Source organism: Gopherus flavomarginatus, chromosome 24 (genome assembly GCF_025201925.1).
Source record: "Gopherus flavomarginatus isolate rGopFla2 chromosome 24, rGopFla2.mat.asm, whole genome shotgun sequence".
In the NCBI taxonomy this organism is placed as follows: domain Eukaryota; kingdom Metazoa; phylum Chordata; order Testudines; family Testudinidae; genus Gopherus; species Gopherus flavomarginatus.
This window is the reverse complement of record NC_066640.1, coordinates 4,673,106-4,689,452: the sequence shown is the minus strand read 5'-3', so window position 1 is coordinate 4,689,452 and position 16,347 is coordinate 4,673,106. Positions and strand designations below refer to the sequence as shown.

The following is a 16,347-nucleotide window of genomic DNA, read 5'->3' as shown; positions in this document are numbered from 1 at the left end:
CTGGTGACTGGGGACAGAGGCTGCATCACTGGAAATGGGGGGGTGGGGAAGGGGACAAACTAGTTTAGAACGGGAGAGGGGAAATCTGAAATTTCAGTTTTCATTCCCAAACTGAAATGATTAAAATAAATAATTCATGAAATGCTTTCCTCCCAAAATTCAAAATTTTGTTTCTCCTTTTTGCCACTGCATGTGATAGGGTGGAGGGTGGCTGTACTGGGACAGGGTCCTCCACCCCTTCTTCCCCGCCCCCCCCCCCCCCCAAAATTTCTGAAAAGTTAGTGTCAAGGAAGAAAAAAAGAGAGAAATGGAAAATGTGTAGGGGGGAAGCCCTGGATATCCTTTATTCTATTGCATTCAGATGTGGGAAGGTGGAAGAAGCAAAAAATGAAATTCTGAAATCTAAATTTTCCAGATTCTGGCTTCACTGGCAAACTAGAAAGTTTATTTTTATATATATATAAACAAAAATACAGCAACCTAAAAAGAACTAGTTTCCAGTTTGAAAAACTATATATATTTATATATATGTATGTGTGTGTTTGAAAAACGATATATATATTTTTTGTGTTATGGATGGGGTTGGGGCAGGGAGGAGAGCTTAGAATGAAAAATGTACCAGCTATACTAATAACCCAGACGCGCAGAAGATGAAAGGGTGTAGATAGGATGATACAAGCAATGTGAGGCGAGAGAGCAGAGAAGGATGTGAGATCACCCTCCCAGTTGGCCATCTTCCAGTCTCTTTTCCAAGAGTGCAGTTAAAATCCATTCCAAAGTCTTGGTATCTTTATTTCCTCCAGGAATGCCAGAGTGCTCTAAAAGAGACTCTCCTTTCAACAGGAGCACATTCTGGGCTAGAAATTCCAAGACTGAGTGGGATGGGTAGGGGAAGTCTAGGCTGAGGATGCTCCACAAATGAACATCTTCCGAATTCTGGTTTCTGAGAACACTCGGGCATTGTGGAATTTGGGCAGTGGGCAGCTGTCAGTTTGCATGCCATAAGGTATAGGGCAGCCCCTCTGCCATGGACAAATGGATGCAAGAAGTGGTAACTCCTGCAATTTTCCCCTGGGTGCATACGGTTTCCCAAACTACAGATCGCTGCCCCGCAGGCTTCGAATTTGTCCACTGAAGCATCTGACAGTGGGACCAGCAGTTTTGCGTGTGTCTGCTAGCAGTGGAATGCAGTCAAGCCAGTGCTGCTTTTAAAAATAAAATTTTTTGTTTCTGCTCCATTTTTTACCTGCCCCAAAGAAAAATGGAGAGGCAAGAGGCACCTTGACACAGAAAGCGTTAGGCAGGCTTAGACAGAAATGACATCTATCTAGGTGGCGAGGCTGGCGACAGGGAGTCTGGTAAAACAGGGTAGACGCTAGAGAGGCTCATCACCACTTTACCTTAGTAACAGGCGAAAAGTTACATAACAAAGGTCCGAAGTTCTAAACTTCTCCTCAGATGAGGAAGCCACCAAGGCAACTGTTGTCACAATTCACGATGGCACGGAGGATGATGCCAACACCAGCTTTACGTTTTACGCAAGGTGTTTTCTGACTTTGTGGAGACTTCATTACAGCAACTCTTGGGACCTGGACTACTTTTGGATGATCAGGCAACAGGGAAAAGGCACCTAAAGATGCCACTGACCTGTTACTTGTGCCTCAAGTGCTTACTACACTCCAGACCCATTGGTAAGAAGTCCCATCTCGCAAACCTTTCACGTATTAAATCTCTCACGTTTTACACCAATATTTAACACTACTTAAGAGCACATGATAGAAGCAACACACCTCCTCTGTGCCATCGTGAATTGTGGCAACGGTTGCCTTGGTGGTTTCCTCATCTGAGGAGAAGTTTAGAACTTTGAACCTTTGTTATGTAACTTTTTGCCTGTTACTAAGGTAAAGTGGTGATGAGCCTCTCTAGCATCTATCCCCAGTGTTACCAGACTCCCTGTCGCCAGCCTTGCCACCCAGATCGATGTCATTTCTGTCACTGAGGGGCAGCATGGCCTGATTGACTCGGGAATGAGGGGGATCTGGGTTCTAGTCCCAGTTCTGCATATGACCTTCCCCTCTCTCTGCCTGTCCCCCCTTCCACCTATTGTCTATTTAGATGATTAACTGTGTTGGGGCAGGGACTGTCTTGCTATGGGCACGTGCAGCATCTGACCTTGGCTTGCCCCTCTAGCTGCTGCTGGAACACATACGATTAATAATCATTCTCCAAAAAGGGAAGGAGGGAGAGAGCGCATTCTGTAAACTGGCCGTGAGTGGAGCAGTAAAGATTTGTGCTAAACTTGTGAGCTTTGCAGTTGCCAGCTCTGGGTGTTGCTTTCTAAGATGTAAAAGATTTTCATCTGTAACAGCTCAGTGGAGCTTCCTCTGCAGCGTTCCGACCGGGTCACCTGCTGGTTTGAACTAGAGTAAGTGGTGGATTCTCTGTATCTTGAAGTCTTTAAGATTTGAGGACTTTAGTAATTCAGCCAGAGGTTAGGGATCTGTTACAGGGGGGAGATGAGGTTCAGTGGCCCACAATGTGCAGGAGGTCAGACTAGATGATCCCCTCTGACCTTTAAAGTGTGAGTCTAAAGTCTTTAATCCTATTGGGCTAATGGGAAGAATTTTCTGCATGCTAATAGAACGTGTTCTGGTTTAGCACTGGAGGTCTAGAGTGGATGTGGGGCACTGGACTGAGATTCAGGAGGCTGGGGTTCTGTTCCCAACTCTCACTAACCTGCTGTGTGATCTCAGGCAAATCTCTTCCCGGTCTGTGCGCGCCTCTGTTCCCTCTCCCACACTTGAGCTGTCTGTCTTGTCTACTTAAGAACGTAAGCTCTCCGGGGCAGGGACTCTCGCTCTGTGTATGGATGGCACCTAACACAGATAGGGACCGTGCTTTGTGAGGCCGTTAGGTGTTATAACACAAGTAAATAATAGCTCCAGAGAAGGGATTGATTGGCATGTCATTTGACTGGTGCAGCATTTCAGATTGAACATTCCTGATGTGTCTGGTCTTCCCTGATTTTCTAGAGGGATTCTTGAGCACCCAAGGGCACGCACAGGTGAGCGCTCTCACAATCATTGAAAGGAGCAGTGTGCGTGTTAAACTGGCTGAACAAAAATTACCTCGCCCCTTCCACACATTTCTGAGTTTTCGGCCTCCTGTCTCTTCTGATGTCTGCCTTGGAGAAGTATCAACATGGATGGCCAGGCCTGAATTTCTAATAGGGAAGAAATTTGGGACGAGACCCCCTTTTGGGCCATCGCAAAGAAGCAAACAAATGGCACAAGACCAATATTGGGGCCTTCAGTCCCTTAAAAGGAATCACGGCCTAGTCTCCTCTTTGCCATTTACAGACCCTTGTGGGCAGAGGCGGGGTGTGAATCCTGGACCGGTAGGGCCCTTCTTGTTCTTGAACCTGCTAATCCGGGGGGGGGAGCTCTTCTAAAAGCAATCTTTGAAATCAGTTGCTCTGTTCACCATTCACCCTCAGTGAAAGGGGGGGTGGGGGAAATTGTTTAAACAGCAGGGAAACTGATAAGCCAGAACAGATTTCTTTCTCGTAATTATTTCTAGTAATTAGCTTCTTTTCAGAGAAGTGTTTCTAATCGGGTGTGCATTGTGAGCTATTGTGAATTGCGTTCTTCCTGGACAATGGTTTTAATCTGCCCATGGACATGGGGATGTGACGACTCCCATTTTTTTTAACTTTTTTTTTAATTTTTAAATTGTTCCCTCTGCTGTGCTTTCCCTCCCCTCCCCTCCCCGCAGGAAATAACTCTAATAGAATTACTGAAGTCAGAACAGATATATATATATATATATATATATATATATATATTTTAATTCCTTCAATCTTGCTGTGTCAGCGCTCGATGTCGTGGGTTGCTGTGCTCATGTTGATGGGGAAGAGGGGAGTACTCATGGGACTGTAGGGAGTGGTAGAGGCTGTACCGCTTGCTTCTGGGGCTGGACGATTTGAGGGCATCCATGTGTGAATTCCCAGGGGCCTGGCAGAAGTGCAGGATGTTCCCGGGTTGTAAGCACCTGCACTTTGCTGGGGAGGCTTATCTGCAAGTCCACAGAAAACGCAAATAGCCTTTACTTGGCTTGTTCCTATGCACTTGAGTTTTGCTTGTCCAGGGGCAGAAACACTGAAATGGCATGTTTGTTTAAACTGGCCATCCTGCTTGCATTGTTGTATGTGAGACACTGTGTGTGTCTGGGGTGTGTGGATGTGGGTGTGTGAAAGTTGCTGCACAATATGGCTTTGCATCCTGCTTAGTGACATGCCTGCAAAGGTACTTTCAGCGTAGGCCCGTATTTTCAGGGTTTGCCGATGTCGGGATAAATGACCGTCTGGCATGAAGCTTCCTCTTCTCGGTCCTTGTCCAGAAGTGAATTCAAATGCTGCTTTTTTAAAAGAGAGAATCTGCTTAGCTGTTTGCAGGCAGAGAATGGAAATCTGTCTGGTGGGTGTCTTAGAAAAGCCGAAGTTACCTGAGCGCTGATGCACACCATGTTATGTTTTAATTTCACAGTAGGCATGTTCGTAGTCCTTCGGGCAAGGGTGTGTAAGTTTGGGGGGAGGAAATCGATTGACAAATTGCTTATTATACACTGGTGAAAATAATGTACTGCAGACCCCTCTGGCAGACTTGTGTGAGCGTGTGCATGTGTGCATGTTTGTATGCAGGAGTTCGAGAAATGTGGAAGGGGAGTGCAGGGAGCTGGAGGAGAAATAAAGAATGGGGAAATGACAAGCCTTTGCCATGCTAAGAAATTTAAACACTTGACACTCCCCGGTATAAAGCACTTAAAATCTGTCCATGTGGCTAAAAATCTCCCAATTCTCCCTCCATTACCTACTACCACATGAGTGTTGTCCCCCTACCGCTTTCTTCCTCTACGTGTGCATGCTCACTCCATAGACCTGTCCAAGTCTACCGAAGTAGAACTCTCTAGTTTTGAGTCCTGTACGATCTGACAGAGCAGGGCTCCTCTCCTGTGGGCCTTATGCAGCAGCCTGATTCAAACTTTTGGCCTTCCTTCAAAAAACCAGAAATGTAAAGCCTCTATTTGAAGAGAGAGAGTGACTGTGGCAGCTGAGCTTCAGGGGACTCATTCCCAGAAGAATTGCACCATTTTAAAAAATTCTGCCACTTCAAACACCCTCCGCCCCTGAAGTTAAGATGGCTGGAAATATTTAAGGCATCCAGTTCCCGCTTCCAACTGATCCTTCTTTTCTCAGTGCAACCCCACCCAATTTACATTGCCTACCCAACCTTAATTTTGCCTCCTAAAATTTGCAAAAATGTGCAAAATTCAAAATGAAGTATTTAGCGGATCTGTTTCCAGCATCTTCTATATTTTTCAAAGATTCTTAAAACTGGGGACTGTCTGTCGAATTTTTGTAACCAAATGTAATTTTTTGGGAGGAGGTGGGAGTAGGGATTGAGGGTATAAACTGTACCCCACTGACACACGCTTTAGTCCTCGTTTTTGTTGAGGTGGGTTTTTTGTGAGCGCTCGGCATGGTCTGGGAAGGGGAAGGAGGACTGATTGCAGAGAGCAGAAACCATACATTGTTTCTGTGGTCCCCATGGAAATGTTGGCTTTTTCTGTGCAGTACAACTCATCAGTAGAACAGTGGGTGAATTTCAAAACTCTAGATATTGTTAAAATCAAGAAGACTTTGTCAACATACTAATATCTCCCCTTCCTTCCCTTCCCCCCCCCCCCCCCCCCCGAGTCAGATTTATTGCCTTAATTGCTGACGGCTTTAGACTCTACAATCTCTTGTGCTTCCCGAGTGCTGTTGCTTTATTTTTCTGTCTCACTGAAAACGGAAGCATTTTCAACCACCAAAGTTGCTTTCAAACAGTGAGAGTCACTTGAATCCACGAAAGCCTGTGCTGAAGCTGCCTGTTTTTCAGTGCACCTTTGTCCTGCCAAATCCCTCACTGTTGATGGCGTAGAATAGGTTGCTAATACCTAGCCATACTCTGAGGTAGCTGCTGGACAGGAGCGAGGGATTCCTCGTGTAAGATTTAAGTGTGGAAATTTCAGCCCTAGTGTGTGAATGTACATGCGTGTGCATGTTCTGAAGCTTTGGAGAGTATCAGAAATGTAACATTGTTTGTTTAAAATGGCAATCTTTTTTGCAAACAATCAGGTGCACAATAATTTCATTTTGCCTTGTGGGCATTAGCACACTTGCTTTTAGTGCTGTTTGTTCCCTTAAGATCATAGCGCCACCTGATACTTGCTTTAAAAGTCTCTTAACCAACAAAGCGATACATGTAAACAGCGATATATTTGCAGCAAGGGAAGCTTGTCAGTTGCTTACCAGATAAAGCGTTCTGGAATTACCCTGGTTTCCCTCTGATTTAGGGCTAAGCATGATCTGCCTGACACAACCTGTTGAGTTATTTCTGTAAAGTTTCAGCATCTGTAGCAAATATAGCTCTTAAGCTCTTTTAAAAATTAGGTCATTTAAGAGATCCACCCTGTGACATTTTGACCTTTTGTTTACTTAATATTTAAGCCTGTGGAACAAAATAGTAACATGGGCTGGAGTATTTTACCATCCTTAACTGTAAGTGAGGTGCATTGAGTACACCTGGATGCTGGTTTTGGAAGAAGTGACAACATGCTGTCACAGGGCAGGGGTGAGGGCCTGCAGAGAAGAACGTAGGGACCAAGTTGAATGCTGTCTCTGCTGGAAGTGACCTGAGTCTCTCTTGCTGGGTGGGCGGTGCTGTTCCTAGCCCCTCAGCCCTTTTCTGCAGGTGGGTGGGTTCAAGGTTCATGCAGTCAGTCTGATGCTGTCGGAGGTGGGAGTAAACCATTAGCACCTGTGGGGTTCCAGATAAAATGAGACTGCCATATAAGCCCCCTTCTGGCTTTTCAAAACCAATACCATCCTTGGTCCTCACCACCTGCCTGTCTCGGGAAGCATCCGAACACACACATTGGCCTCTACCCACCTTAAGAGAGAAAACGAACTGGGAGTGTTCTCTTCCTCACCCTGTTTGCTCCCAACAGAGAGATCCTCTGTTAACTGGGGAAAGGATGGCGTCTTTAATCATGTTAACTCCCCACCAGGCTACAGTGTAGCCAGTTACGCCACTTCACATGTATCAGCCTGCATCCTAACCGAGCTTTTCTATTTGCTGACTAGATTGGGCATGTCTTGGGAAGCAGAAATGTTGGGGTTTTGCCAAAGAGAGTTTTCTCTCCTTAGTGGAAAGGGGAGATTTGGCTGAATGACGACTACATATAGAATTTAATGTGTTCAGCAACTCCCTGCTGATGCTGCCTCTTGAGTCGTGTAGACCCAGGGGATACAGTGCTGATGAGCTTGTTTGGGTTTGTGGGACACCCACTCTCCCCCGTTCCCTAGGGGCACTCGTAACATGCTGTAGTTATGGCTGGCTGAAAACTTTGTCAGAGCTGATTTTCAATTAAAGGAAAAAATCAGTTTTCCATGGAAAACTTTAGCTGTTTGTTTAAAAAACAAATGCATGAAAACACAAGTTTTTCTTTGTGTCGACATAGACACACATTCCACATAGATCAGTGCGTGCCCAGTGCACAGGAGCCAGAGACTTTTGCCTAGCAGTACCCACAGAGGGGGGCCCTTCCCCTGGCTATTGGATGTTATGCTCACAGACTCTAGGACTGGAAGGGACCTCGAGAGATCGAGTCCAGTCCCCTGCCCTCATGGCAGGACCAAATACTGTCTAGACCATCCCTGATAGACATTTATCTAACCTACTCTTAAATATCTCCAGAGATGGAGATTCCACAACCTCCGTAGGCAATTTATTCCAGTGTTTAACTACCCTGACAGTTAGGAACTTTTTCCTAATGTCCAACCTAAATCTCCCTTGCTGCAGTTTAAGCCCATTGCTTCTTGTTCTATCATTGGAGGCTAAGGTGAATAAGTTTTCTCCCTCCTCCTGATGACACCCTTTTAGATACCTGAAAACTGCTATCATGTCCCCTCTCAGTCTTCTCTTTTCCAAACTAAATAAACCCAATTCTTTCAGCCTTCCTTCATAGGTCATGTTCTCAAGACCTTTAATCATTCTTGTTGCTCTTCTCTGGACCCTCTCCAATTTCTCCACATCTTTCTTGAAATGCGGTGCCCAGAACTGGACACAATACTCCAATTGAGGCCTAACCAGCGCAGAGTAGAGCGGAAGAATGACTTCTCGTGTCTTGCTCACAACACACCTGTTAATGCATCCCATAATCACGTTTGCTTTTTTGCAACAGTATCACACTGACTCATATTTAGCTTGTGGTCCACTATAACCCCTAGATCTCTTCCTGCCATACTCCTTCCTAGACAGTCTCTTCCCATTCTGTATGTGTGAAACTGATTGTTCTTTCCTAAGTGAAGCACTTTGCATTTGTCTTTATTGAACTTCATCCTGTTTACCTCAGACCATTTCTCCAGTTTGTCCAGATCATTTTGAATTTTGACCCTGTCCTCCAAAGCAGTTGCAATCCCTCCCAGTTTGGTAACTTAATAAGCGTACTTTCTATGCCAACATCTAAGTCGTTGATGAAGATATTGAACAGAGCTGGTCCCAAAACAGACCCCTGCGGAACCCCACTTGTTATACCTGTCCAGCAGGATTGGGAGCCATTAATAACTACTCTCTGAGTATGGTTATCCAGCCAGTTATGCACCCACCTTATAGTAGCCCCATCTAAATTGTATTTGCCTAGTTTATCGATAAGGATATCATGCGAGACCGTATCAAATGCCTTACTAAAGTCTAGGTATACCACATCCAACGCTTCTCCCTTATCCACAAGACTCGTTATCCTATCAGCTTGGTTTGACACGATTTGTTCTTTACAAATCCATGCTGGCTATTCCCTGTCACCGTACCAGCTTCCAAGTGTTTGCAGATGATTTCTTTAATTACTTGCTCCATTATCTTCCCTGGCACAGAAGTTAAACTAACTGGTCTGTAGTTTCCTGGGTTGTTTTTATTTCCCTTTTTATAGATGGGCACTATATTTGCCCTTTTCCAGTTTTCTGGAATCTCTCCCGTCTCCCATGACTTTCCAAAGATAATAGCTAGAGGCTCAGATACATTCTCTATTAACTCCTTGAGTATTCTAGGATGCATTTCATCAGGCCCTGGTAACTTGCAGGCATCTAACTTTTCTAAGTGATTTTTAACTTGCTCTTTTTTTATTTTATCTTCTAAACCTGCCCCCTTCCCATAAGCATTCACTATGTTAGACATTCCTTCAGACTTCTCAGTGAAGACCGAAACGAAGAAGTCATTAAACATCTCTGCCATTTTCAAGTTTCCTGTTACCGTTTCTCCCTCCTCACTGAGCAGTGGGCCTACCCTGTCCTTGGTCTTCCTCTTGCTTCTAATGTATTGATAAAAAGTCGTCTTGTTTCCCTTTATTCCCATAGCTAGTTTGAGCTCATTTTGTGCCTTTGTCTTTCTAATCTTGCCCCTGCATTCCTGAGTTATTTGCCTGTATTCATCCTTTGTAATCTGACCTAGTTTCCATTTTTTATGACTCCTTTTTCTTTTGTAGGTCATGCAAGATCTCCTGGTTAAGCCAAGGTGGTCTTTTGCCACATTTTCTATCTTTCCTACCCATCCGAATAGCTTGCTTTTGAGCCCTTAATAGTGTCCCTTTGAAAAACTGCCAACTCTCCTCAGTTGTTTTTCCCCTCAGTCTTGATTCCCATGGGATTCTGAGCTTACCAAAATCCACCTTCCTGAAATCCATTGTCTCTATTTTGCTGTACTCCCTTCTACCCTTCCTTAGAATTGCAAACTCTATGATTTCATGATCACTTTCACCCAAGCTTCCTTCTACTTTCAAATTCTCAACAAGTTCCTCCCTATTTGCTAAAATCAAGTCTAGAACAGCTTCCCCCCTAGTAGCTTTTTCAACCTTCTGAAATAAAAAGTTGTCTGCAATGCAGTCCAGGAACTTATTGGATAGTCTGTGCCCCGCGGTGTTATTTTCCCAACATATATCTGGATAGTTGAAGTCCCCCATCACCACCAAATCTTGGGCTTTGGATGATTTTGTTAGTTGTTTAAAAAAAGCCTCATCCACCTCATCCACCTGGTTAGGTGGCCTGTAGTAGATTCCTAGCACATCACCCTTGTTTTTTACCCCTTTTATCCTAACCCAGACTCTCACACTTCCGTCTCCTATGTCCATCTCCACCTCAGTCCAAATGTGTACATTTTTAATATATAAGGCAACACCTCCTCCCTTTTTCCCATCTATCTTTCCTGAGCAAACTATACCCATCCACACCAACATTCCAATCATGTGTATTATCCCACCAAGTTTCAGTGATGCCAACAATGTCATAGTTGTATTTATTTATTAGCACTTCCAGTTCTTCCTGCTTATTACCCATACTTCTCGTGTTTGTATATAGGCATCTAAGATACTGGTTTGATCTTGCCTCCCAATTTTGCCCTGACCCTCCTTTCTCTCTGCCATTATAGCCCACGCTCCCTCTTGTTCCGACCCATCTCCCAGGTCTTCATGTTCCCCACTTACCTGTGGGCTTTGCTCACCTTTCCCCGTCGAACCTAGTTTAAAGCCCTCCTCACTATGTTAGCCAGTCTGTGTGCAAATAGGGTCTTTCCCCTCCTCGAAAGGTGAACGCCATCTCTGCCTAGCAGTCCTTCCTCGAATAGCATCCCTTGGTCGAGGAAGCCAAAGTCCTCCTGGCGACACCATCTTCACAGCCAGGCATTCACCTCCATGATGCATCTGTCTCTGCCCGGGCCCCTACCTTTGACAGGAAGAATCGAAGAGAATACCACCTCCGCTCCAAACCCCTTAACCCGTACTCCCAGAGCCCTGTAGTCACTCTTGATCCGCTCAGCGTCACACCTGGCAGTATCATTTGTGCTTACATGGATGAGTAGCATGAGGTAGTAGTCAGAAGGCTGGATAATCCTCCACAATGCCTCTGTAACATTTCGGATACAGGCCCCCGGCAGGCAGCATACCACCCCAGATGAAATGTCAGGGCGACAGATGGGCGCCTCCATCCCCCTCAGCAGAGAGTCTCTGACCACCACCACCCCACGTTTCCTATTTTCAGTGGTGGCAGCAGACCTCTCAGCCTTAGGGGTACGAGGCTTCTCCTCCTTTACTGTAGGGGTAATTCCTTCTCTCCTGTATCAAGAAGAGCATAACGGTTACCTGTTACCACGGCGGGAGGGTTCGCAGCAGGGGTGGAGCACTGCCCGCTGCCAGAAGTAACCAGCTGCCAGTGCCCACCCTGAGCCATCTCCTCCACCAGTGGTGTGTCAGCAGTCCTGTTAACTGGGACAGCTACCTCAGCTGTCTCCACATGGACACTGTCCAGGAATTGCTTGTGGATACGGATGCTCCTCGACCTAGCCACCTCCTGTAGCTCTCTCACCTGCTGCCTGAGAGATTCCACCAGTAGGCACCTTTCACATTGGATGCCCCCCCCCCCCCCCCCGCCTAGATATCAGTTAAGTGGAAATTGCAAGTTACAGTCATTGCAAAACCACACCAGAATTTGGGTAGAAGCATCCGTGCTCTGGCTACAGGTGCAGGTGGAGGAGACAGCAGCATTGCTGCCACAGGTGTTACGGGTCTTCCTAACCATTGTAAGCCTCCCTCTCAGACTCCCCTGTCTGCAGCTCCCTCTCTGCTCTGCTTTAAAGAGAGAGATTTTGGATGTAGTTTGCGAAACTCCCTGTTAGCAGCCCCTGTTCGCAAAGCTCCGTGGTCGCTTGTGCACGGCTTCTCCCTGGTCGCTTGTGCGTGGCTTTATAAAGCTGTGGCCTGAGTGAATGCCCCACCCACTGGTTAAGGCTCAGCCAATTACCAGAGGCTTCTAGCTTTCAAACCTTCCTTTGTAGCTCAGCCTCCAACTGCCAGCTACAGCACATGGTCCTTCAAACAACCAAAACAAACAAACAGACTGACAAACACGAGCTCAGCACACAGCAAGTAACTCCCCCCCCCCCCCCCCCCCCCCCCCCCCCACACACACACACTGCAGACAGTCACTTACCCCACAGATGCTGTATGTATTTGCTCCTCCTTCACCTGGAGAACTCCCTTGCGAAACTCCCTGTTCGCAAATGCTGCCCCAACCTCTTCTCCCCCCCGCCCCCCCCCCCCCCCAATCCTATTGCCTGGTGGAAGTTACATTTCAGATGCCTCATGCTCCCATTCTCTATGGGCCAAACTCTCTAGTCAGCATTATGGCCATAAAACTGCCATGATGCACGATGTCTCCTGGACAAGAGGGGGACACAGATGTCCTGGGAAAGCGGTGACCTGACCAGTGAGCCCAGCCCATGCAGTGCTACAGCAGCATTTCAGAACTCGAAATATTTCTGTCTTCAATTTTTCACTGAAAACACACAATTTTCTGCAGGGAGGGGGAGAAACAACACTCCGTTTCCCAGCCAGCTGTATTTTTAATTGCTCCCCCCGAGACAGGTTGCCAGTGTTCACTCAGTGGTGGAGGGAGCGTGGATTTAACCTTTTTATCAGGGTATATCCCCTCAGTGATCATTCTCTAGAAAGAGAGGCTTTTCATTTCAAACAGGCTCCTTCAGTGATTGGAAAGGTCCTGGATTTCCTCCCAAGGCATGGAAGCTGTGAACGCCTGAGTTCCTCAGGTTTGAATGGGAGGTCAGAATTCTCAGATAAATACTTGCCACTGAGAAACCATCCCAATTTCTGGAGGTTTAATATCCAAGGGGAAAAATTAATTTCTCTCTCTCCCTCTCTGGCTCTCGCTCTTTCTCCCCCCCCCCCCCCCCCCCCCCCCAAATGAGTTTGATTTCAGCATTAAATTCTTGCACTGATAGTATACCAAAATGATTTTTGCTGTTTGGAAAAATACATGCAGATTCTGTTGGTCAGCCATGCTTAGCTTTTGGTTTATTCTCCCTGGTTCCACCAAATTTGGATAGCTTTTTTCAGTTTGTCTGGAGGGTTTTTGTTTTGTTTTTTGTTTTTTTCTGTCTATTCTGAAACTGTCAGTTTCCATGGCCACGAGCAGTTCCTGTATCACTGCAATTTTTTTTTAAAAGGACCAACTGAGCCCTGCTGTTCTTGAAGGTAAAAGATCTCCTGTTTTTGCAGCAAACTATTATCTGCTTCAGTTGACATCCTGATGAAGGGCCAGAGAAGCCAAAATTTAAAGATGGGATTTGTGCCTAAATAGCAAAGGCTGCGTGAGCTAGAGTGAGTGTGTGCAGCTCTGTGGCTGTGTTCATCCCCTTCTGTCCATTTATACAAAATGCTGTTTGTTTTCCTTCACCTTTAGGGAAGAGCGGTGAAAGACCTCCCTACTCAACGTTCAGCAGAGACACAGGGATGCCAGGACTAAATCAGGTAATAATCCTCATCAATACAAATACTTTAATTTTTAAAAAGAGCTGAATTAATTTGGGGGAAAACAGTTTAAGAATAAGGATTGAGTTTTTCAAAGTAAGTTGGGGGTTTTAGATACTCATCGTCCATAAAAATTAAACATGAGACTGCTTTTCAAATCTCAGTCAGCAGCTCTGGTTTCAGTTTTGTGTGAGAGGTTTAATCAGAAGTGTTGAGAGAGTTTAAGGCTCTGTCTGTACACACAGATTACACCCGCATCAGTTTTTAAACCTGTTTAGTTAAACTGATACAAAACCCTATGTAGACTCTTATTTTAGTTTGTGACTTATTTCAGTTTAGCTTAAACCTGCTTCTAACAGACTTCAGTTAAATTGATATAAAGCCTCTTTATGTTGCTTTAAATGCCCCCACAGCCTTTACGCTGGTTTAACTAAAATGATTTAAAGGGGGGCCCCCTTAAAGTGGGGTAACGCTGTGTGGAAAAGCCCCGAATCTGCCGAAGAGTTGATGCACCCAGTTCCCATTAAAATTAACGTGGGGTTTGGTATGCAGATCTCTTAGGACTCTTGGGAAATCTCAGCTTAAATTCTGACTGCTCCTCTCTGTTTTTCTGTTACATTCCTGTCTTCCTTTTACCCAGGGTTGGCTCAGTAAGTCTCATTGTGAAACTCATGTTTTTTTAAATGCCTAAAAATTAGAGCAACATAATTTGCTAACTTTCAAGAGAAAGGGGAACTTGATCTCATAATGGGGGGCGGGGAGAAGACTTGCTTTAAAGCCCCTTTCTGCATGCACAGTTTTTCCCTGGGGAGGGAGAGAATGAACCACACATGACAGATGGGAGTCGCATTGCTCAATGTACTACTGGAAGATGCTCGAAGTATGTCTGTGCTACGACTGGGAGTGTGCTTCCCAACCAGTGTCAACTGACAAGTGCTAGCTCTGTTGGAGCTAGTGTGCTAAAAATAGCAGGATGGTGGTATAGGCCACCCAAGTCCAGATCCAGGAGCAGAGGGGCTAGCCCATGCTGCAATGCCTATGATCTATTTTTAGCCTGCTAGCTTGAAAACAAAGCTAGCATGCATCTGTCTAACCAGCTAAAATATGGGCCCCAATCCTGTTGCAGTTCATACAGGTAGATCCCTGCACCAGGAATCTCAGTGGGGCTGTGCTTGGCTCACATGTGGATCTTACAGAGGGATTGGGGCCGTAGCATATGCTAGTTTAGGGGTGACCTGTTGACAATCTTCTGTATAGGAGGAGGCCCTCTAGCTGGAGTTAAGTTGAGTAATAGTCACGTTATCCAGCCTCTTGCTGCCAGCCCCCTAAGTTAACTCTTTGGGGAAGAAGTGAGTCCCCCAGCTCAAACCTGCGTTACTAATGCTGCTCCTTGTGAACACCGAGTCACCACTCTAGTGCTTTACAGTGTAAACAGTCTGGCCATTGCATTCACTTGAGTGGCTGTTGGCTGGGCAACTTCTTTTATAAAACCAGTGTTTTAATTTTACACACATTTTTCATAATTTCCTCTTCTCTGAACTGAGGATGTTTCCTTTGCTGAAACAGCTGTGCTGTTTGGCTGTGCCAGAGTGGATTTAATTTACCACTGAAGCTGCTAAAATAAAAATGGGACAGATGCCAGGCCTTGCTTTTTAATGTTATGATTTTGTTGAGGTTTTATTGGGGGACCGATGAGGAGTGTGTGTGTGTGGGGGGGGGGGGGTTATAGGGTAACAGAAAGGGGGTGGGAGGGATGGTGTTGCAATCTAGAGGAGACCTCTCTCTAGCCTGGAAGTGTCGAGGAGGAGGGTGAGTTCAGATCAGATAGCAGTCCACAGGAGACCATTTGCTGAAACTCTCTGGTCTGGTTAATAGAGGATAGACACCAAAATTCTGTTGTAATTCAACATCAAGGAGCCAAGCGGCTGGTCTGGGAACAGTTGTTACTGTTGATTTGGTTTGTGCTGAGTTTCTAACCTGCCTGGCGGGCCGGCTAGCGCCTCTTCTAAAGCTTCTGAGAATTGTTGCACAGCAGATGTATTGTGTAGGCTCAGTCCTCGGAGGGACTGGACAGGGAGCTTCAGAGAGGAGCACATTCCTCTCTAAACCACCCAGCTCTGCATGCTCCAGATGGGGGGGAGGGGGTCTCCAACTGCTCTTTCATTTAACCCTTAACTACCCAGCAACAGTACAGGGAAGGGGATTAGGTGGGGGAGGGGCAAGGAAGGAGAATCACTAATTCCCTCAGAAGCTACCTAGAAACCGGGGCACTATTTTACCAAAACAATTGAACTATCTGTTTAAGGAGCAAATCAGTAACAACTAGCGGCACTAGCCCTTTGTAATCTCCTCTGGGATGCTTAGGTTTTCACTTTCCTTGGCTTCGTGGTGTGTAGCCTTTTCACACAAAGGTAATATGACCAGTGGAACAGATTGCAAGAATTTTTTTACCAGCTGTGAATACATGATCTTCCCCCAAGCCCCCTTTCTGAGGAGACTGATTTCACAGCAGTCTGTTTTTCAATAGCCAGCTATAAACATTTTCCCTGGTTTCAGAAAAGCTTGAAATCCTCCTTTATTGCAATTTAGCAGCCTCAGAAGATGCACAGGGAATAATCTTTTATTATTTCTAGGCCCTCTTCCATTCTCCCTAAAATTCCAAATAAATAGAGTAAACCTTTTCTCCTAAGCTAAATCAAACAACCCGCTAAACACGCTCCCTACTGAATGCTACGCATGGTCTTCCCTCTCTCAAACATACAAAGGCACTTTGGCGTGTGAAACTCGTACTGTGTGCAGGGAATGCTGGGTTTGCGCTGTTCTGCACAGCTTCCAAGGTCAGTTTGTCTAAACAGCAGAGTTTTTTCTCTTTCTTTAACAAGGAAAAAAAGAGGAGGGGGTTGAATTTCCTTACTAATGTACAGCAGAGAAGGA

At 45.6% G+C, this 16,347-nt stretch overlaps 1 protein-coding gene across 11 annotated transcripts in view; it reads left to right on the top strand.

The window, feature by feature from the left end:
• The window catches only part of TCF3 (transcription factor 3), a 130,855-nt gene that overhangs the window by 72,088 nt on the left and 42,420 nt on the right, over positions 1–16,347 (top strand). For all 11 annotated transcript variants that reach the window (XM_050933734.1, XM_050933733.1, XM_050933732.1 and 8 more), the window contains one exon: positions 13,346–13,413. In XM_050933734.1, coding sequence (XP_050789691.1) covers positions 13,346–13,413 — 68 coding nt within the window. The remainder of the gene's footprint in view (positions 1–13,345; positions 13,414–16,347) is intronic.